The sequence below is a fragment of the Phalangium opilio genome, unplaced genomic scaffold (assembly GCF_054372755.1).
Source record: "Phalangium opilio isolate 3A_F unplaced genomic scaffold, DU_Popi_V2 ptg000079l_1, whole genome shotgun sequence".
Classification (NCBI taxonomy): Eukaryota; Metazoa; Arthropoda; class Arachnida; order Opiliones; family Phalangiidae; genus Phalangium; species Phalangium opilio.
In genome coordinates this window covers 10,470,915-10,493,173 of record NW_028324187.1, presented here as the reverse complement: position 1 = coordinate 10,493,173, position 22,259 = coordinate 10,470,915, and the positions used below count along the sequence as shown (strand labels likewise).

The window sequence follows — 22,259 nt, the reverse complement described above, 5'->3', positions numbered from 1 at the left end:
ATTCTCTTTTCTTGTTTCTTTCTTTTTATTCGTCTTTGGCATTGGAATTGCGGCGGCGTGGGCCTTCCGTTCCGACTTGAAAAGGTTCTTTTACCTTTATCACTTTGCGTTCTACGCCTACGATTATCGATTCAACGGTCAGTACAGTGGCCTAGCTCTATTAACCTCGTGGTTTTTTATACAAGTAAGACGCTAATATCAAAAGTCCGTAGATATAAAAACATAAAAGTATCCTACACTTTGTTCAAACTCGCCCTTCAATAGGGAGCTAACAGTTCTGACCCTTAAAACGTCACACCCTGTTCTATCTCTTACTGGAGTTTCATCCCCCCCCCTTACGGTTGGAAGCAGTATTCTACGCGCAAAAAAATGCCAACCAGAGAGGGGGGAGTACTGCGTGACGTCAGACTATCTATTCCCCCTAGCCAGTTCTGACCTTGAAACGTCACACCCTTAGCTATCTCTTACCGGAGTTTCATCCCCCCTAATGGTTGGAAACAGTATTCAAGGCGCAAAAATGCCAACCAGAGAGAGGGGGGGGAGTACTGCGTGACGTCAGACTATCTCTTCCCCCAAGCCAGTTTTAGGGAGCTAACAGTTCTGACCTTGAAACGTCACACCCTTAACTATCTCTTACCGGAGTTTCATCCCCCCTAATGGTTGGAAACAGTATTCAAGGCGCAAAAATGCCAACCAGAGAGAGGGGGGGGGGAGTACTGCGTGACGTCAGAGCTATCTCTTCCCCATAGCCAGTTGCCCAGTTGTTAGCTCCCTATACTTTCTATAAACGTATGACGTCAGGAAGCTCTTCCCTGATTGGTTAGTTGGTCTCTGTAGGCTAGTTTGCTTCTCGGTTTATGTATGTCGTCTACAGTTAACCAGTTAACCAAAGGCTGCTAGGAAATCGTTAATGAATCGTACTTTTTGTTTTTATATCTATAAACTTTTGCTAACATTTATCAAGTATTTTTTATTTAAGCAAAATAGAAGATAAATATTTGAGTGACTGGGTGTTTAGCCAGCCACTCAAAGACTATAAAATCCAGGGCCTTTCCATTGTTAATAATGTATTCTAAATTGTAAAATTTGTATTTCAGCATTCCATGGTTTATTTTTTCCATCATTACGAATTGCCCGCTATTCTCTCTCAAGCCGAAGTGGGAGTGGCGCATCAAGATAGCGAGAATAATAACGTATTTCCTAATAATAACGGCGAACAGGCCCCGCCCCCTCCCCGAGACACAGCGGGGGCGGCCACGGCCCCCCAAGTACCGCCTCTAACCCCTTCTTCTAACTCTGCTGCCAATGGCGCTGCTACGGCGGATGAAACTGAAAGTAGTTCGCCAACTGACAATGATAATAACCTTGAAACTATTGACTCCAATATGGCGGCGCAAAACGCGACTAATAGCCAATCCGCCGAAGGTGGTGACGTTTCATCTTCTTAAAAACGATTGAACAAATGGCGGTTGTGAAATTGTGACAAACTCGCGCGGTTGCAAATGCAAAAATGAATGAGAGATATTAATCAATATATATTGTAAATAAATTTTAGGCTTAAGAAAAAAGTTTAATAAGGAAATAATTAATAAATAATATAGTAATTCTATTTATTTGCAGCGAAATTAAATCAATTTAAACTCTTTTTAAAGCGATATTTAAACCCTGAATTGTATTTTTTTTAAATTAACTTTAATGCCAGAAAAGAAATTAAAAGTTTGAAGTTTCCGACAATAAAAAATACTTTTTGGGTGGTGCATTTGAGTATCCCTTTAAAATTAAGTTAAATAATAATGAAAGGGGGGGGAGTTAAAATTAATTAATTAATTAATTATATTGTTAAAAAGTCTTACAATTTAAATTATAACTCTATATACCAGGCCCAACCAAACAGGTTGAACTTTTTTCCTTACTGGTGATCTAACCTCGTAGAATTCTTTCTTTAAAGTTCAATTAAATTAAATTAATTTCGTAATTAGCTCCTTTTTTGTTTACCCTTGATCTATCTTATCTATTTGTAGTAATTTTCCCTTCTTGGTAATAATTATTAATTGAAAATTGGTTAATTTAATTTTCTAATATTTACACGTAATTAAATCCCAATAATTAATATCTATCCCTTTAATTAATTTAAAATTACCGGTGTTCTGATTATTATTTTGATACCTATTTTTTTGGCTTTCTAAAATACTGGTACCTTATTTTATCCGCTTTAATCAATCCCCTTAAATTTGATGACTGATCAAATTGTCGGTTGGCTACACGCTACGGTGAAATTTCAATAAAATTGTTACGTTTTAATTTTTTGTGTCATGGAATGGCCCTTTTGTAAGACTCTAAAATGTCTTTTAGGGGACAAGGACAGTATTGATTTCGCTTTGGTCCTTTGGAGACCCAAGATACTCGAGATAACCTTGTTCAGATGACAGCTCAGCTCCGAAGAGGAAAATTGGTACTTAATTAATTTCCTCTCATACTTTAGGTTAATTAAAATCTACCCTCTATTATTAGGTAAGTTTATTATTGCTTTAATTAAGCTTTTATTAAGTGTTAAAGTTAATTTTTATGATAAATTGTGGTTTCGGTATATCCCCCCTTCCCTCACCCCCTAGAGTCTTTTCCCGCAATTTTTTGATTCTATTTTATTTCATAATGGGTAAAATCAGAAGGGAATATTCCCCTCTGGTAAAATCTTAAATTATATTCAAAGAAAACAATTTATATATTATATTAACGTCGGTTTAAGTTTAATTAAATGTTAATTTTAATTAATTAGAACGCAATTTCAATTTTATTCCCTTGTTTAGTTAGTTATTTGCGGCGAATACGAAATTTCCCCCCTTCCCTCACCCCCTCGAGTCTTTTCCCGCAATTTTTTGATTCTATTTTATTTCATAATGGGTAAAATCTTAAATTAAATACAATGAAAACAATTTATATATCATATTAACGTCTGTTTTTTAGTTTAAATAATGTTAATTTTAATTAATTAGAACGCAATTTCAATTTTATTCCCTTGTTTAGTTAGTTATTTGCGGCGAATACGAAATTTTCGGTGGCGCTTAGAGAGCGGCGCCTACCATTTTGAAATGTCGCGTGTTTCGTTTCAGCCAATCACGGCTCGTCTTCACGGAGCCGAAGTTAACGGTTTTCAAGAAAGTTGGGGAAACGTGTCGTTGCCGCTGCCGTATGATTTGTATCTCTAATTGTTAATTAATTTAATCACGAATAATTAGTTAAATTAAGGAAGATTTTTAAAGTATAGTATTACATTAACGATGGAGAAACAAAATATCACGTCAGTTCCGAAAGTAATCGCCGTAATTTAAGGATTAGAGGTTGGGAGGTAATGATAATTTCGTCACGTTAATCATGATTAAGCGGGCCTCGCTTTCATCGGTAATCTCGATATCCCGGGCCGGGAACCAGTCGTACCCACTCGATCCACGTACGGGCCGGCTCGAAAGATGGGAAGAATCGGGCCTTGGAAGCCATGTTCAAGCCCGCCGTAGTTTGACAGCTACATGACAGCATTGTAATGAACCAGCAACTATTGAATCTGCATTAATTCCACAATTACAACTTTAAGTAGCTTCTTGGGTAAGCGCTATTTATTTATTTATTGGTACAGAAAGTCAGATAGGCCTAATGTCTTTGTTTGTCTGAATATGAATTGAGCATTGTGACACAAAATGCCGGGGTAGTTAAGCCTTGGTAATGACAACGCGTTTTTGTCAATTTAGAATGAATTTACTCATTTTATTTCGATTAAAACTTAATAATTAATGTTTTTAATGAACAAAATATGTAAGCCTAATACAGGTTTCTGGCTTTAAATGTGTAATTAATTTATTTTGGATCCGGTAGCCCAAAACCACTTAAAAAGAAGGTCAGAGGGAAGAGGTTACTTTAGTAAGGAAGTTCGATACCGGGGGGGGGGATAGGGAGTAGGGGGTAGAAGTATTATTCAGAAAATGACAGGTGGACGAGAATTAGCTTTCTGCGCAGAAACGCAACTATTCACGCATGCGTATTGAGTTTCAAAAATAGGCTTAGCAAATTCACACGATGACGGAAATGGCGGAGAAGCCGTATTAGATAATTATGCAATTTAAATCAGTTTTAATTGTAATTAATTGTTGGATAACTTAAAAAATAGTTGGATTAACTGATTATGAATAGAAATAGAGCAAAATTAGGTAATTATTTTCGGATATTAAGAAATATTTTTGGAATAAAAATAATTTTTCCAATCTGGCATAGCATTAAGCAATTAAAATAGCTTTTAATCGCGATTAATTGTTGAATAGGGTAAATAGTAGTTAAATAAACTAATTCTGAATAGAAATAGAGCAAAATTAGGTTGTTATTTTCGGATAATTAAAAATAATTTTGGGTTTAAAATTATTTTTTGAACTTAATTTATTATTTATTACAGTGACGCAAATTTTGGAAAACAGAGCTAAATCAACAATTAACGGCTGAAATCAACGATGGAATTAGATGTCCTTCTGAATAGTACAAGCGATTCAATTGCATCATCTCAACCAACTTGTTCCTCCTTGGAGTCAGCGTTTCAACTTGGTCAAAACCCGTAAGTACTGTTTTCAGTACCTCTCTCTCGAGTAGCGATTTTGCAGGGGAAAGGGGAGGGTCATTTTAGGTCAACAGTTGGCTACTGATAATATCATGGTATCTGAAATTGTGAAAGGTCATTTATTAACCTTATTTTAACCAGGATTTTTAAAGTTTAGCTCCATCGCGTTCATTTTGCAAAATAATAATGTTCAAACTAGGTATAGTTATTCTGTAGCAAAACCCTGGTTGCATCTCGCGACCACCAAGGTCATAGGTCAAACTAGGGGACTTCCAAAAGGGAAATAGCAGCTCTTCCACTTTTGGTATCCACCCCCCCCCCAATAGTCCTAGACCCCCAAGTTAGTGTCCCTTTAAAATCAGTCAGTTTAGGCGTTCCATTTCACTGTCACTTTAAAGAAGCGTAGTTTTGTTATTTTGTTGAGACTGGGCCCAAGTAGGGGCGTAGCTGCTTATTATAGTAAAAGTGGCGCCTGGGTGACGTAATCAAAAGGCATTAGTTGATTAGGCCGGGCAGAACCCCTTTTTTTCTCTCCCTGGGTCCTCAAAAATACGCTCCTCGTGTTTCTGTCCCCTCGGATTAGCGCCGAGGCTTAGGTTAGACACTCGGAGAAGACCATTGGATGGCTAGCGTCAGGATAACCAGCCAAGAGAGTATTAACTGCCCACTAGCTGGCTGCCCCTCTCTCGGATTAGGGACCCGCCAAGGTCACGATGACCACAACATTTTAGTAGTTTGATTTCGATACTTGACCCTTCGATTCGCGACAAAGAAGCGGATTTTCGGCCCTCTACAACTTTGCAATGTTTTTTTGCCGCGCGATGCGTTAGAAAATGTCATCATGACCCTGAAGTATTTGCAACAAAGAAGCGGATTATCGGTCATCATGACCTTGAAGTAAAGTCGCCGAAATTATAATGTAAATTGCAATTTGCGCCCAAGTGGTCCACTGTCTTATAATACACCCAATATTCCATAATGAACTTTGAGAGCTCTTTCACTCGTGACGTGACGTCAGGGCCTAAACCAAACGTCACGGGTCTGTCTACCTTTGGCCATGTTTGATACCGCTTTGGCCTGTTCCGGAGAGAAGGCCAACCAGAAAAGCTTTCCTCTAGACTCAACTAGACGCTGACGGAAATCTGTTAAATAAATAAAAACATTAACTATATCAGGGTTGTTGTAGGAAAAAAGCACTTTGGGGGGAGGGGGAGGGAGTAAGAGGAGAGAGGAATGTCCAGCTCAGCTGTTGACCACCAAATCGAAATCCTAAGACCCCCACGCGCATTGATGGGGGGAGGCTTTAGATTACGCGGCGGCGATCTCCTTGGCGAGGGCCTTTTGTCCACCCACTAAAGGTTAATTAAGGTCAAACTAGCGCCAGTAAGTTAGACTAGGCGCTTCGTCGTCTTTCCCTCTATTTCTAAGGTCACCACGAATGTAGTAGCGAGTGACCTCAAATGGCTAGGAAGTAACGCGTGGGAGGAGGGGGGAAGTGACCCAAGGGGAGGGGAGAATGTCCAAAATAAGAGCTGGCTGGCATTAAGAGCCGCTTAGCTAGCCAGGTATTTTTTAGTGCTGGCCACGAGTCGAGTTCCCAGTTGAGGATTTTTATTTACTTGACGGATTTTAAGCCCCATAAGTAACCTAACAAACTTAGGTATATTTCTTAGTCAATCTTTGGTAACCATATCTAGCTAACGATTTTGAAAAGGCTCAGGGTCGGTAGTAATAATTTTTTTAAAACTGGACATTTGGCCAGCGACCCCCCCCCCCCGGCTTGGAATAAGTAAACTGGTCCATGACCATTGACCAGGGTGCGTCGTCTGCTAAACTAAAGAATGGGGTAGTTAAAATAGTTGAGAACTGGAGATAGTGTCTGGACTCTGGCTACCCTTGAATTTTATTAGTCACGTGGTCAAGTGGACCCCTGACCCCCCCCTCCGATTTAATTTTGAAACTGGTCATTTGCCCTGTGCCACCGCCTTATTTCCCACGCTGCTTTGTGTGACGTCACCTGTGCTATTTGTGCCCATATAACCAAAGCGGTACCAAACATGGCCATCACCGCCCACTTGCAAAGCTAAGCCCGTGACGTTGTTACGTAGGGTACTGACGTCACAACTGAGATAGCTCTCTATTGTGGATGGACTTACTTATTACGAAACTGAACTAATCTTTACTTTATAATTCTCGGAATATCATTCATAGTAAGAATAAGGTTTAAGCCCTTTGTTTCACCCGTGTGTCCCTAAACCCCTCCCCCCCCCCCCCGTGGTAACGGAATTATAAGTAGTTTCGAAAATCTAAAATAAGCTCCCCCCCCCTACCTTTGTAAGATTTATATGCAAATTGAGGTGGATTTTTTGGGTTTGAGGTATTTATAATCAGAGGTTGGGTAGAATTTTTTTTGCATAATTTCGGCGAAGGAACGTTTTTGGGTATAAGCTTGGGACTTCTAAAATTTAGTTTAATTTTGATGCGTCATTGCTGAAAAAATTTAATTTGTTATTTGTCTTTAGTTCAAGTCGTTTAATTAATTTTTATTTTCTGTTCTAGGTCTTTATTAGACCAAATGACGTCATCTAGTGGAAGTGTTTCTTCGAGGGGTCACGTTTGGCCATCATCGAGGGATCAAGGTTATGGCGGTCTAGCGCGCACTTAACGGCGCGGAGGGTCGCGGGAACCACATGTGACACGAAATGACACGACGTCGTCACTTTGGTTTCCGAACGCGTATAGTGAACTTAGTGACGCGTTTCAACATTCGCGATTGAACTTTGCGTGAACTTTGGTGTTTCAACGATTTGCCTGTGAACTTTCGGATTCGCGACGTGTTTTAACGATTTACTTACGAACTTGACGCCATTTTATCTACGAGTTCATCACGGATGTCGCCGAAAATGGGTTCTACGAGTTCATCACGGATGTCGCCGAAAATGGGTTCTACGAGTTCATCACGGATGTCGCCGAAAATGGGTGAGTACCAAATGATGCGCGCGCATTAACAAACTTTCGGCGCTGTTTTCAGTTCAGAACGCCGCGTACGCGTACTACCTATTCTTTCAAGTCAAAGCGCAGCGTCCTATAGTCCCTGACCCTCTTAGGCCATAGCTTTGCGTCCTATAGTCCCTTACCCTCTTAGGCCATCCATAGCTTTGCGTCCCATAGTCCTTTACCCTCTTAGGCCATCCATAGCTTTGCGTCCCATAGTCCTTTACCCTCTTAGGCCATCCATAGCTTTGCGTCCCATAGTCCTTTACCCTCTTAGGCCATCCATAGCTTTGCGTCCCATAGTCCTTTACCCTCTTAGGCCATCCATAGCTTTGCGTCCCATAGTCCTTTACCCTCTTAGGCCATCCATAGCTTTGCGTCCCATAGTCCTTTACCCTCTTAGGCCATCCATAGCTTTGCGTCCCATAGTCCTTTACCCTCTTAGGCCATCCATAGCTTTGCGTCCCATAGTCCTTTACCCTCTTAGGCCATCCATAGCTTTGCGTCCCATAGTCCTTTACCCTCTTAGGCCATCCATAGCTCTGCGTCCCATAGTCCTTTACCCTCTTAGGCCATCCATAGCTTTGCGTCCCATAGTCCTTTACCCTCTTAGGCCATCCATAGCTCTGCGTCCCATAGTCCTTTACCCTCTTAGGCCATCCATAGCTTTGCGTACCATAGTCCTTTACCCTCTTAGGCCATCCATAGCTCTGCGTCCCATAGTCCTTTCACCTGGATGATGATGTTCACATCAACACGTCATCTTGAAGCAATTGCAGGTACGGAGTCATTTCTTTATACCGCTGCAGTATATGCAGGATTAACTCTAAGTTTTTCTTTCACAGAAAGACCGTTCAACTCAAAAGAATGTCCTCGAGTTTTGACCTCTTAACTTTTTTAAGGTGAATTTAATTGGTACTTTAGAATAAGTCTATAAATATCCTGGGGTATAGATAAGATATTTTAGAATCTTTCTGATCGAACCCTAATCTTAACCCGTAGCCGTAGCTTGTGTTGGGAAGGCGGGCCTTGGCGAGATGTTTAAGGCTTAACTAGATTATAAGTTGTAACGTAGGGCTTTAGAAAAATGCGCCCCTCACCTTTTTTTAAGGTAGTACCTACCTGCACCGGCTTTGTTTTTAACTGAACAGAAAAAAAACCGCCTAATTTTTATTTTCTTTTTCTATGGAAGGGAAATTCTATTGACTCTATTCTCCGGAACAAGTCACATGGTCTCGCTATTAAAATGCTCTACACACCAAGCTTCCGCGGAAGTATACGCGATGTAAAACGTTCATAGAGAAAGAAATAGTAGAATAGCTGTTTTTGTGGTGGTGGGATGGAAAGGTTAGCTCGGGTTGTCTGTTTTAGCGTCTTTCTATGGCTTAGAGAGAGACTGGGAATCAACTTAGGGACTTTGAAAGGCTTAGCCAATCAGGAATGAATATATTTTTTTGTTTCATCCACGGGCTTGTAGAGCTAGTGGGGGAGGGATTTAATGTAATTAGAATCGAGCAAAGGTTGACCTTTCAACACCGACCTCACCTCCCTTCTTTTTTTTGGGGGGGGGGGGGGGGTATTTTGCTGTAGGTATAAGAAATAACGGTAGTTCAATCGTAATACCATGACGAGAAAATGTCCCATATATACTAAGTCACATTTTTCACTAAAAGTCACTTTTCCAAAAATTAGTTACTAAATGTCACTTTTTTGGATTAGCGTTACACCAAACTTTGGAGGCTCGTAACTCGGGTTCTACTGGAGATACGGATCCCCGTACCTTTGAGTATGCTATAGTCTTATTTGTCCCCCATCCAACCATACTAAAAACTTAGGGATACGACAAACAGGGGCCGAGTAATTAAGGAAAATGTTCGTCAACTTATGGTATCGTCATACTTATTCTTATTACTTATGATTTTAACTCTGAACTTTGTAGGCCCACAACTCTTGTTTTATTGGAGATACGGGGATCTCCTTTGGATATGTTATAGTCCTATTTGCTCCCCATACAAGGATACTTTAAACTTGAGGCTACCTCAATATCGTCGTCAACTCATTTTTGTCACACTTATTGTTATTGGGTCACTTTTGATTTTAACTCTGAACTTTGGAGGCCTATAAGTCTGGTTCTATTAGAGATAGGGGGATGTCCTTTGAGTATGTTATAGTCCAATTTGTCCCCCATCCAACCATACTAAACCAGGGTTCGTACACGACCTGGAAAACCTGGAAAAGTCAGGGAAATTGAAAATGGGCCTAAAAGGTCAGGGAAAAATATATTGGTGGGAAATTGGTAGTCTGAATAACAGCATATCCTATACCTTTTCAACTTGCACGATTAAGCCTATATTTTAAAGTAGGCAAACTATATGGCTTGAAGCGTCTGTCTTTATGAGGCTATGAAGATGGACGTCTTTGAGTTCGGGTTCACAACCTTGCAGTGTTAGTGGTCAATTTAGCGAACACAATTCTTTTCATCAGCATACGTATAAGCCTATATTTTAAAGTAGGCAAACTATATGGCTTGAAGCGCCTATCTTTATGAGGCTATGAAGATGGGAGTCTTTGTCAAAAACAATTAGGGCTACGACAAACAGGGGCGGAGTAATTTAGCAAAATTTAAACAAACAACCCCGTCCATAGGAATAGCATTACGCTAAACTTTGGATGCGGCTAACTCTTTTTTCACGATTTCTAACTAAGCGATGTTTCTCTGGTCACAAACTTGTCACGGGGTCAAGGAAATAGGGTTAACCGGCGGTCAAGTCGTAGAATTTAAATCGTGAAAGGGGGGGGGGTAAACAGCCGGAAGAAAGGTTAATTCGTAAGAGATTCCTTATTTGTAAGGTAATCCAGGCAGGGGCTAAGGAAATCTTTGCATTTTTAATAAAGATTGTTCTTTCTTTCTTTGTAATTACAAAAGCTTCGGGGGCGATGGGGTAACTTTAGCCCCCTCTTTCTCAAAATCACTCCCCCCCACCATCCCCGGTTTGGTTCCCATTTATACAATGTAGGAACGGGAAAGGGTATATTTGATACCTTAAAAGCTAGCTTGAAGACAACGGCGGGAGGGGGGCATCGTTTTAAGTAATGTGGTCAAGATAAGTATGGTTATTATTATTGACAGGGGAAGGTCAGTACGGCTAAAGTGTGAAGGAGGTCAGGGATTCAGGAATACACTATTTCGATGTAACTAAGAAGGGTTAAAGGCTCGGTGGCGAAACTCCGCCTTCATCTCGCTTTTTGACGCCTGCGCTGTAGTCTTATTGTATCATGAGAGTGCGTGCCCCTTACTGAGGGTTTCCTACCCCCTTAAGGTCTATTGAACACGATTGAAATTATTTTTTTCTTTCTTTTGGCGGCGCTTTGTTACTTTTGGGTGTTAGGTTATTTATGGTTCTTGTTCTACCCCTTAGTGTATTAGACGTCGAAACCGCCGTTAAATAATGTAAGGTATACAAAGTAGGTATAGAAGAGTGGCGCTTTTCGCGAGTATTGTCAGCCAGGCGCAGCGTATAAAATCAATGCGATAGATTAGGCGCAATTTGTAAGAACACGCTTACCGTAAAAGCGAATAGAATTAAACGGACAGCGAATCTTAATTGGTAACTTATTTTCCCAATTCCGCCATAATATATTAAATATTAATGCAAAGGCCGCATGCACCGTCGTCGTCGTCTTACTAGAATATTTTTGGATAAATTGAACGTATTCTCTCTCTCGCGTGTAACGTGTTTCGCCTTTTCTCACGACACGACACGACACGACACTAACAGATCGGTGCACGGTGGATCCACGCGAAATATTATAGCATACTAATCAAAAAGACACGCCAAAGTATTACCGTAACCTACACCTTTTCGATTCGTGACGTCAGCCGTTTTAACGCCCGCCATACGCGTCTTGAACGCTATAAGCGTGACGCACTCGCCAGTCCACTCCGTCCTGGGTGAAGTTCAACTGTCGAAGTTGTATTATTATATCGTAGCATGCATGCAGTAAAGAAAGAAGGAGATTGTTGGATGTTTTACATTTATTAAGCCGTAACTTCTAGTTGCGTAATGTTGTGGCGGGGGGGGGGGTGGGGGGGATCCTCTGATAATACGTACGAGAGTTTGTTGATAGTAATGTCCCTCACTACCTACCTGAGAGGAGGACTCGCCGCTCGCCTTTCTCTCTTAATGATCAGTTTTTCCCCCAACCTTTACCTTTAATGGTGTACAATGCGGATATACTTACAAGTATACACGTCACCCCTTCTGCTGGCTCGCTCGATTATTCGAAGCTTTTGTTACCCCGTCGAAATTTTATTTTTCTCATTTCATTTTAATGACGTCCGTGCAGTGCATGGAATTACGGATTTTTTTTAAAAAAGTACTTTGTCGCTTACAACATTAACAACTGTAAGCCGAAATTGGTTAAGTTAGGAGGGCAAGAAGTGATATCTATATTTTAAAGGGAGAAATTATATAAATTCATTCATCCACATTTATAATCTAGCTCTTTATCTTCAGTCCAAACGTAACGTAGCCTGTTCGGACTGTTAATCCCCCCCCCCCCACTAAATTACAACAACCAGCATCTCATTGGTTCAAGTTGAAAACTCGCGTCAGCGCGACGAAAATGACTTGTATTTTCCGACTGAGGAGAGGCAGTAAACAAAGAGAGTATAGGGGAGTAGTGGACTGTGGAAAGAGGGGAAAATCTTGTTGCTCTTTTCTACCGCGCATCTTCAATGCGCAGTACCGAGGCATTTTCGTTTGAGACATTAAACGGTATCGTAGGTGGCGCGACTGAACCGGAAACTCCCTCGTACCACTAGTATAATTTAGGGGGCAACATTGTAATTTAGCCTTGTGGAGCGGGGGAGCTTCCACTCCTCCCCCTATACTCTCTTTGCAGCCCGGTGGCCTCCTTTTACATCCCCCCCTCCTTGTATTTTTTAAAAGGGGGGACTGGGACTATGGCGCCCGGCGAATTAATACTTAGGCATCTTCTCCCTAATAAACTAGATATCACTTCTTGTAGGTTAGGGTCGAATGTAAATAGCCCCGTGACGTGATTGGTCGTATTATTCCGCGTATGTTTCACCTTCTCTTGATGTTAATTTTCGGCCTCTTTTTCTGGCTCATTTAATTTTGGTAATCTTGACCATACATTTTAGAAGCTAGGATTTTAAAGCTATAACCTTAAAACTGTCATAAATACTCGGGAGTCGGGACATATTTACTTACCTAAAGAACGTCGAAATCTCTCTCTCTCGTCTCCCTCCGCCGTTTTACCACCATCCCTAGTAGTTGCGTAGCGGGGCGGGGCGTGGCCAAGACCTATTCCCCCCCCCCGTGCCAAAGAAAACGGAGGGGGGGGGGTTAAATTTTAGGAAGAAAATCATGTTATATTCGTCTGTTAAAAACGTAAACCGCGGCGATGAAACTGACTGAATATATATTCCAAGGCGTACGTTAATGTATGCTCTTGTTAATGTTGGTTGTACACTATAGGTGGTGGTGTACTTGGTCCCTTGTTTCAAATGGCGTAGGCGCCTACTTACTTTTAGGCCTTTTATAAGGGGATACGTCGTCCGTTTACAAAAGGACAATCTTACAAGATTAAGCGCTTTATAGAGAGAAAGGGGGGCCGGGGGGAGGGAGTACAAAAGGGGTCCGTGCGGTTGAGCCCACTATTCCAAGGGAATGGGGCAGCTTTGGTTTCGGGGTAAGGGGGGGTAGCTAAACCCTCTACCGACTAGGCCCTCTTATCTAGTTTACACAGGCACTAGAATATTTGAAACAAAAGTAAAAGATATACCTGCCAACTAACCTACCAAGGAGAAGTGAAGCTAGATTTTTTCACGCCCTACTTTTCGAACTATTTTGGCGTGTTCAATTAAAACAAACCACTTTTTTAACCCTTTATGAAGGGTCCAGGGGTGGGGGGAGGAATTGTTCAGGACCCACACAAAATTCAAACCCGGTTGTTATTAAAAATGATGGCGGTTCATTTTTGGACCATGCGTTGATTAGAAGTAACTTAGCTTGGACCAAGAGGAACAACCGTTTCACTCTCTCTCACTCTCTCTCTCTCTCTCTCTCTCTCTCTCTCACTCTCTCACTCTCTCTCTCCCTCTCTCTCCCCCTCTCACACTCTCTCTCTCCCTCTCTCTCTCCCCCTCTCTCCCTCTGCCTCTCTCCCCCCCCTCTCTCTCTCTCTCTCTCTCTCTCTCGGCTCTTTTATCTGTTTTCTTATTATCTGTTTCGAAGCGGATAAAATGTGTTTCTTGTTGTTCAAAATCCTTCCTTCCTTCCCTCCTTCTTTCTTCAAAACTTTCTCCGTGATTAATTTTAAACTCTGGAGTTGTAGTGAATGTTGGCTTGTCTTTTGTAACTCTTCCGTTTTGTACTCTTTAAGCCCCCACCCCAAAATTGGCGTAGAAAAACTGAGCAAGCTACTCAAAGACTACAGGGGGGGGGTTTAAGTTTAAAGTCGATATTTCGGGTTCAAATCTAGTGGTTTTAGAAGGAATTTTCTTCATTCATCCTATGGGAAATCTTTTATAGAAATTGCCAGCATTTTTTTCTTGTTGTTTGTTGTTGCTTACTGGTCAAGGCGGATGGCGGTTTAAATGACCTGCAAAGAGGAACAACCATCTTGAGGGAATAACTTTTCCATTTTAATAAAACCGCAATGTCAATAGCGACAAAATTATTTTTGATAAGGTGAATTTTTTAAATAATTTATTTTTAAATTATATTCTATACATTTAAACAATCCTGGATGGTGCGCTAGAAATAAGTTACTACAATATTATAAATATTTGTCTTAAAACTAGCAACGATTTTATTTAATAGGTCAATTTAAGGTGGGGGGGGGGGTTTGAGTAGAGTTTGAATTTTAAAGCCGTCGGCCGTCTGCTTCTCCGGGTTTATGGGGTCATATTGGAACGAGGTGAAGGGAGGCCGAAATGTTACGCTATCCCCCCTTTTTTTACGAGGAACAATTTTTACGGGTGTCATGGAAAGTTATTGGGATCCTAAGGCCCTACAACATTTATGGCATTCACCGCGTCAAGAAAAAAATATAAATAAAATTTTAGGTTGTCTTAAAACTACTCAGTATAACCAGGCTAACCTAAGTCCAGTTACTTATTTCGCCTGTCCCCGAAAAGGCAGCCATTTTGAAAATGGTCTCGTAGTAATTTTTAAATATACTCAACATTCTGGGAACTAAAATTGGGGGGAAACTCTGGAATTAATCATCATTTAGCATAGATTTAAATGAACGAAAATAAAAACTATATAATTTATTCAGTGTTTATAAATAAATAAATACATTTTTATTTTGGTAATTCCATTGCTGATAAATGTTTATCGGTTGCTAAAACGCAACAGCATTTATTGCGGCAAAGCGTGGCTGGTAGTTTCGAGAAGACTCGGTTGCTGTAGGACATGCAATGTTTGTTGCATTGGGCGCAGTTCACGTTCACGAGATGTTCTGCCAAAAATAAATTCGTCAAATTAAATTAATCTATCGGGAATTGAGTTTTTTATTCGTTTCCGGTAAATAACTGCTGGGTTTAAGATTAATGGAAACGGAAATTAGTCGGGTACGATCGAGAAAGGTATGCTGGGAAGGGTTGGGTTGGGGTGAGAGGGGGAAAGGGGGGGTTCGAGTTTATTAATTAAGAGATGGAGTTAATGTTTACTTAATTGGATACTGCATCCGGATAATTCCATTCGACAATTAGCGTCGTCGAATTTGTCCATGTAATGTAGTCTAGCTTCGTGTACCAAATATTCGCACTTTTTATTGTTCTCTCTGCAAAGATCTAAAGAAAGTTCAGCTATTTATAGTTCAAAGTCCATCACCCGACTCCGTTCCAAAATGGGTTGCCAAGTACGTAATAATAATTTTACCCCCACGAGTTGCGAATTAAATTAACAAACTCAATTAAATTAGCCTTTGTTAAATTTTCTACTCAAAATTTATTTCCTTCGGTCCTATAATGTTAACCCTTTTCGTTTCATAATTTACTTACAATCATCGCCATTTTTCCGAATTTGAAATAAGTTTAAATTGAATGTAAAACACAACGCCGAAGCCAGTCGCAAGAAATGCATAATTTATTGTAGTAAAAGTATATACCGCGCTTGTAATTTCGCATTTAGTCGCGTACAACTCGTACCACCACCACCACCACCACGCGAGTACTGTAGCTTTGATGACGCGTAATCAGGGCTGGCTTTTGTAGGAAGGAAGGAATCGGGACATACCCCTCCTCCCATCAATGTACACGCGCGACTCGCGAATGATGGTTAAGCCATTAAACTAATGTTGATTTTATTTGTATTGCGAATAAAGCTGCCAATCTTTCAGTTTCGATGAGAGGAGACAATTATATTTATTCGATAGCGATTCTCATCTCAGATTTTCAAGGACAATTTTGTTGTATTTGTGTTAATTGGACGCGGTTTTAATTGGATTGAATGGTGAAAAATGTCAGTCTGGATAATAGAGTAATGGCACCTTCCTGCCTTTGGCTGCGTTATGTTCTATGAGAAATTAACACCAAGTGCCACTAGTCAATCGCGAACTTGTCAGAGAGAATAAACACGTTAAAGGACTTATAATAGTAACCGGAAAAATGAAGAAATTTATTCTTTGAATGAGTACCTAACGGGGTAAAGTTAAAAGGCTTAGACTGAAGTTAAGGTGAAAGAATATAGGCTTAGGTAGTTTTAAAAAATAATATTAAATTTTAATTTTGATTCGAAATTAAACGTAGTCACCGTCATTTGTGAAAGAGTAGTATTAAGTCAGCGAGCGTAATTTTTAACATGTGATAATAATGGTATAGCAGCTGCGGAGTTAGTGTATGGTAGACGTTGCTCCGTGTTTTTATGGGATATCCGTCTAGAAATACGACGGGGAATTTCATTCAATAAAATTGTAGCGCCAACGACACTGCTTTTTTTAATGCATTATTAATCAATATTGCTCGCGCGTTTATATTCGGTTATCGGTTATTGGATTGACTAAGGCGGAAATGCCGCGGCCAAACTCCAACGTATTCTTTTTATTTATTTTTTCAGTCATTAAGGTTTTTTAAGTAATGGGTGATAATAATTTATTGTATAATTACTAGCTCGTCAGCGTGTCTTTGATTTTCTAAGTGTATTAGGAATGTTCCTCAAAAGAGGGAGTGCTACGCGCTCTCTCTGTACGCGACTCGTGATTGGATGAGCCCTTTCCATTAAAATAGTGAGCTCATTCCTGCTTGTAAAATTAAATCTATTCCTGTTTGTATTTTATGTTGAGGACATATGACGCGAACGGGTAACGTTAAATCCTGGGATATCGGTTTGAATGAAGCAACGAGTTCTTTCTTTGGGAAGTGAGTCGGTTTTAGAGGGATGGGGTCTACTCTCTAGAAGGGAGAGAAAGCAATCTTCCACCGCTAGGGGGATCAGCCCCCCCCCTCCTCCATCAAGCCTCATTAAGTAAAGTCGTGTCGGCAGGGGTCATCCCTGGCAGTCAAGTTTACGACCCTGAGACACCCCCCTTTCCCCCCCCCACACAAGAGTGTATACGTAGGAGCTGTCCGTGTCAAACCAAGTTTACAAAATGATTTTATCTCGGCAAGTCTTACTTGGGGTCTATATACATATATATTTCAAAGGCTTATAACGCTCAGTATCGAATACTCCCGTTGAGATGGGGTGGGGGAAATCATTACTTTAGCCTGAATTCGCGCCATGACGGGAATGTAGTTGCGAGAATTGCTAAGGTGCAGGGCCCAAAGGGAAACGTCTTTTGGTAAAACCTTGAAATGTTTTGAATTGCGGACGGAAATTATATTTATTTTAAATTTAAGCCACCGCGCGTTGTTGGTTTTATTTTAATTTTAATTTAATCTCGATTTATCGCGTGTCCGGGGTGACGATTTGAATTTGGATTGGCGTTACCGCTACCCTGGCACATCTCACGAGGGCGCTCTATCTGTTTTTATTTGAAAGTCTTATTCAAACTGTGCTCGGTCGATTTTCGACTTGAAAACTACTTTTTTTTAAGGTTTTTTGCCATTGGTTCTCCCTCCGCGCCTTAAAATTCCGTTTCGACTCGGTCTTACACTCTTTTTGCTCGTTTTACTTTAAACGAAAAATCCTTCCGCGAAACTCCACTTTCGCTGGACGTGTCAGCGTTACTCGATGTAAATGGTTACATAAACGACTTGTAGGCATATTTACGAAGGGTCATACTTATGGAACGTATCACTTATAAACTTATGGTACTACTCTTATTCCCCTTCTGTATTATTTTTTATTTTTATTTTTAAATTCTCTAATTTTGATTATTACAGTTTTGTAGGCGCGTATTTTAGTTTCTTAACCATTTCTTCGAGCAACTATGAGTGGGGCTTCCCCCCCCCGGGGGTCTTATTTTTATTCGCCCCATAGTCGAACGAGCGAGCGGGGTTTTTCCCCACGCCTGATTTTTATTTAAAATAGACTGGAAAATATATAAAAGTTTTGAAATAACCCCCGGTATCATCCAACGACCTTTTAACCCATCTGCCCTTTTTTATGATCATATGTTTTTAGTCCAGGAGCCCGGGGGGGGACGGGGGTAGTACCTCCTAAAATATGTGTTTTTTCCCCCAATATTTTACTATCATTTGGCGTTGTTTTTGGGCTAGAACTTAAACTCGATGGAGCGGTTGGAATTTTGATTGGCTCTAACGGATGATTGGTTATCTTTAAGCTGCTTTCTAGTTTCTACTTAGCCTATAAGTTTAAAACCGGATCTCTAATAAGTTTGACGCGACTTTATCGGTTCCGTTTAAATTAGATTGCCATGAATTGTTTTTGGTGATATGCGCCTAGAGGTTGGCTTTATATGTAGCGCTGTACAGTTGGACTTTTAGGAGAGCCTACTTTACAGGGGCGAGGGGATTTGCGGGGAAGCTTACTTTACAGGGGCGAGGAATTTTGTGGGGAAGTCTAACTTGCAGGGGCGAGGGGTTTTGCGTAGAAGTCTACTTTACAGGGGCGAGGGGATTTGCGTAAAAGTCTACTTTACAGGGGCGAGGGGATTTGCGTAAAAGTCTACTTTACAGGGGCGAGGGGATTTGCGTAGAAGTCTAACTTACAGGGGCGAGGGGATTTGCGTAAAAGTCTAACTTACAGGGGCGAGGGGATTTGCGTAAAAGTCTAACTTACAGGGGCGAGGGGATTTGCGTAAAAGTCTAACTTACAGGGGCGAGGGGATTTGCGTAAAAGTCTACTTTACAGGGGCGAGGGGATTTGCGTAAAAGTCTACTTTACAGGGGCGAGGGGATTTGCGTAAAAGTCTACTTTACAGGGGCGAGGGGATTTGCGTAAAAGTCTACTTTACAGGGGCGAGGGGATTTGCGTAGAAGTCTAACTTACAGGGGCGAGGGGATTTGCGTAAAAGTCTACTTTACAGGGGCGAGGGGATTTGCGTAGAAGTCTACTTTACAGGGGCGAGGGAATTTTGCGTAGACGTCTACTTTACAGGGGCGAGGGAATTTTAGGGAAACCTACTTTACAGGGGCGAGGGAATTTTGCGTAGAAGTCTAACTTACAGGGGCGAGGGGATTTTGCGTAAAAGTCTACTTTACAGGGGCGAGGGGATTTTGCGTAGAATTCTACTTTACAGGGGCCAGAGAGAGTCTACTGGGTGTAATTGGTTATCAGTTATATTTTCCACTGAATAGCTTATGTAGTTCAAATTAAGTTGAAAAGTTTTAGACAAGAGGCAATTAATGTTAATTAATTAATTAAATAATTGTTGGTAATAAAATGGACATGCAATTATTGGTCACGAGCGAGTAATAAAATTTATATATTGGGGAATGGGGTGGGGGGGGGGTGAAAGAAATCAATGATTAGCGTGGACGTAGATTGGATGTCTTTTAATATCTAGCACGTTTTTAAGGGTGTACTATATCTTATAGCCAGTGGGGGGGGGGGTCACGTGTCAAGCCTAACAAGGCCTCTCTTTTCCGCCCTTTCAATCATCTCGCTCGCTTCAGGGACGAGATACGTTAAGGGGGATAGGGGGGGGGAAGGGGAAGGGAAAGGATAAGAATGACTTTATTACTATGGCTCCTAATCAAGCGACCAGGACAGGGATATCACGTGATATTTCCCGTCTTTTATTATCCAATTGGCTCTTGGCGACCCCGACAACTCGACGCCTACATAATATTCCCCTGTAAAAATCTACGAGCTTTCGAGGGGTCCGCTACTACTCCCCTGCCAATTTATACTCTATTATGTTAAATTCCCCGAATAAGTTGACCGACGTTGTCCAGCCCCTCTGAAATAAGTTCTTTTAAATTAAAGCCCGCGATGTTCTTTTCACATCGTAAAGATCTTTCAAATATCTATTTGGAAAATAGTTTAGTACCTTCAATTTTGATCTTATAGCTCTACTTCCATTTGTAGGTCTAAATAGGCCTAAATAGGTCAAATAATTTACGGGAGAAATAACCTTAAAATACTGCTATTAAAGTCACTTAATAATATTTTTTAAGAGTCGTGTCAAATTTGCCGAGGTTGTTTTTTTATTATTTCTCCGATATTAGAAATCTGCCATCAAGCTCATATTTCACCTGTTGTAGGATACAATGTATTATAATTGACGTTTTTAGGCCTTTGTTTGGTATATATACACGCTAGAATAATTTCACTTGGCAGCGCTAATAAAGCCTTATGTTCGAAATACCTGTACAAATATACCGGCGTAAGTTGACCCTGAATGCAATATAATCTACAGGTAAAGGCCTATTAATAAACCAAAAAAAAATCGGAATTTAAACAAATGGAGTATCAGAAATTTAGGCGATCGTTGCGGCGCATTGATACGTAACGCTAAATCTTATATGGCAAGAGAAAATAGACGGTGCATCAACTTATACCGGACATAAAAGGTCAATTATCGCGTGGAGATTTTATTATTTTTTTTTGTTCAAGATGGACCTTTTTAATATATAAATTAATAAAATGAAGCTTATGAAAAGTAGCGGCGAAGTTGTCCCCCTAAAATGGTCTATGTAACTTTTAATATGCCTGTCTGTCAAGTTGCATGGGCGGCTGGCTCACTTTGGGATAAACACTGTATCCAATATTTTCAACGTTATCAGCGTGTGAATGAAGGGATATTGGGGGGAAGGGGGTTTAAGAGGTAAGTGGGGGACCGGAGGAACCACCCCCCTGTAGCTTTGCAAGCGTTAACCCTCGTGCATGCAGTGTAGGCTCTCTCTCGTTTATGATTGGTGGGGCGCGGGTGGGCCCATCACGAGCTATCTATTGACTTTTACGTTATATTCTTTATTGCTGTTATTATTATTATACCGGGGGAAAAGCCCCCCTCCTTTACCTGTCATTGCAGCTAGGGGTAAAACCAAATACCATATTTCACTCGCCATCCCCCCCACCCCCACCTCGCTCTCTCTCTCGCTTATCAAAGTATATATATTCCCCTCCATATACGCCCAGTTCGGACTATAGCCACCATCGCGCATGCGCTGTCTTTTATTATAAGTTCTAAATTATACCTAGTATCTGTTTAACCCAATTCCGATATAGAAAACCGAAATTGATAAAAACTAGGCATAGGCCTAGGCCTAGGCCTTGGTAGATAAGTTTGGGAAAATAATTCGACTGTATATATGGTTACTGAGAAATATCTGTTTTTATTGATACGAAATAAGTTATTTTATACAATCCTTAGAAAAAAAACCCCCTGCACAAATCTGTAAAAAGAAAAGCCAACTCATAAAGCGGAAGTCGTAATCTGAGGAAATATCTTCTTCACCTTGATCTCTCTCTGTAAAACGAAACGCGTTAAGGTTAGAGTTAGAGTTAGGGTTAGCGCGTATGGTCTTTTTCAAAAGCTTAGCTCCTCGCGCTCTTTAAAAACAAAAAGGCGCGAAAGTAGAAACCGCGCGTGCGATTGTAAAAAATAAAAAAAAAAAAAAAATGCGGGAAAATCCGCGCGCAACTTATTGCACGTGGATTACGAAGAGGAATTGGCGGGAAAGTAGTATATAGGCCTAGGTGTGTGATACGGGTAAGAAGATGGCGCGATGACGTAACGTTAATGGCGCGAATACGGGTTTATCTGGGCGCCTGTAGTGTAGTGTTAGTGTATTGCAGGCTCAATTTGAAATGATCTCTTTTATTATTTGAGGGAATCGAAAGATATATATATATATACTTCTTTTTATTTCGCACAAGTACCGGGGTAACGGTATCTTCATTTATGTTTAAGTAGTTGGAAAGAATGGAAATAAAGTCTTTATTCGATAGATCGAGGCTCTCTCTCCCTTTCTTCTACGCCCATTGACGTGGGAAAGTGAACTGAATTGGTGGTGGCCTCGGACCTTTATTAGTTTCATTTGGGTGAATAGAAGAAAAGCCCCGGACATACATCGGAGTAGGAGGGAGGGGGGAGCTGGGTGTTGTAATGTAAGTTGGAGTTTCTAAGGGTCTGGTTGGTTGGTGATCTCGGCGAAATCGTAATTGAATAGGGCCCAGCGTTACAACTGCATGCAGCCCCCCCCCCTTTGAAAAAAAGCAGATGTCTTCCTTCTTCTGCACTCGCAACTTCCTTTCTTTTATACCCCGCGCTTCGGATATAA

The 22,259-nt window shown here is 40.8% G+C and overlaps 1 protein-coding gene and 2 long non-coding RNA genes across 4 annotated transcripts in view; 2 read left to right on the top strand and 1 right to left on the bottom strand.

Moving 5' to 3' along the window:
* LOC149654891 (membralin) overlaps positions 1-2,301 on the top strand; it is a 36,716-nt gene extending 34,415 nt beyond the window's left edge. For both annotated transcript variants that reach the window (XM_089846603.1, XM_089846602.1), the window contains exons 8-9: positions 85-184; positions 1,098-2,301. In XM_089846603.1, coding sequence (XP_089702729.1) covers positions 85-184; positions 1,098-1,448 — 451 coding nt within the window. In that variant the 3' untranslated portion in view covers positions 1,449-2,301. The remainder of the gene's footprint in view (positions 1-84; positions 185-1,097) is intronic.
* An 831-nt stretch (positions 2,302-3,132) lies between these two features.
* Positions 3,133-7,458, top strand: LOC149654890 (uncharacterized). The gene is made up of 3 exons (XR_016370445.1): positions 3,133-3,600; positions 4,439-4,594; positions 7,157-7,458. It is a non-coding gene; the product is annotated as an uncharacterized LOC149654890 (long non-coding RNA).
* Positions 7,459-14,906: 7,448 nt separating this feature from the next.
* Positions 14,907-15,482, bottom strand: LOC149654889 (uncharacterized). Its single transcript, XR_016370444.1, has 2 exons — positions 15,297-15,482; positions 14,907-15,085 (listed from the first exon to the last, which is right to left on the bottom strand). It is a non-coding gene; the product is annotated as an uncharacterized LOC149654889 (long non-coding RNA).
* Positions 15,483-22,259: the final 6,777 nt, after the last annotated feature.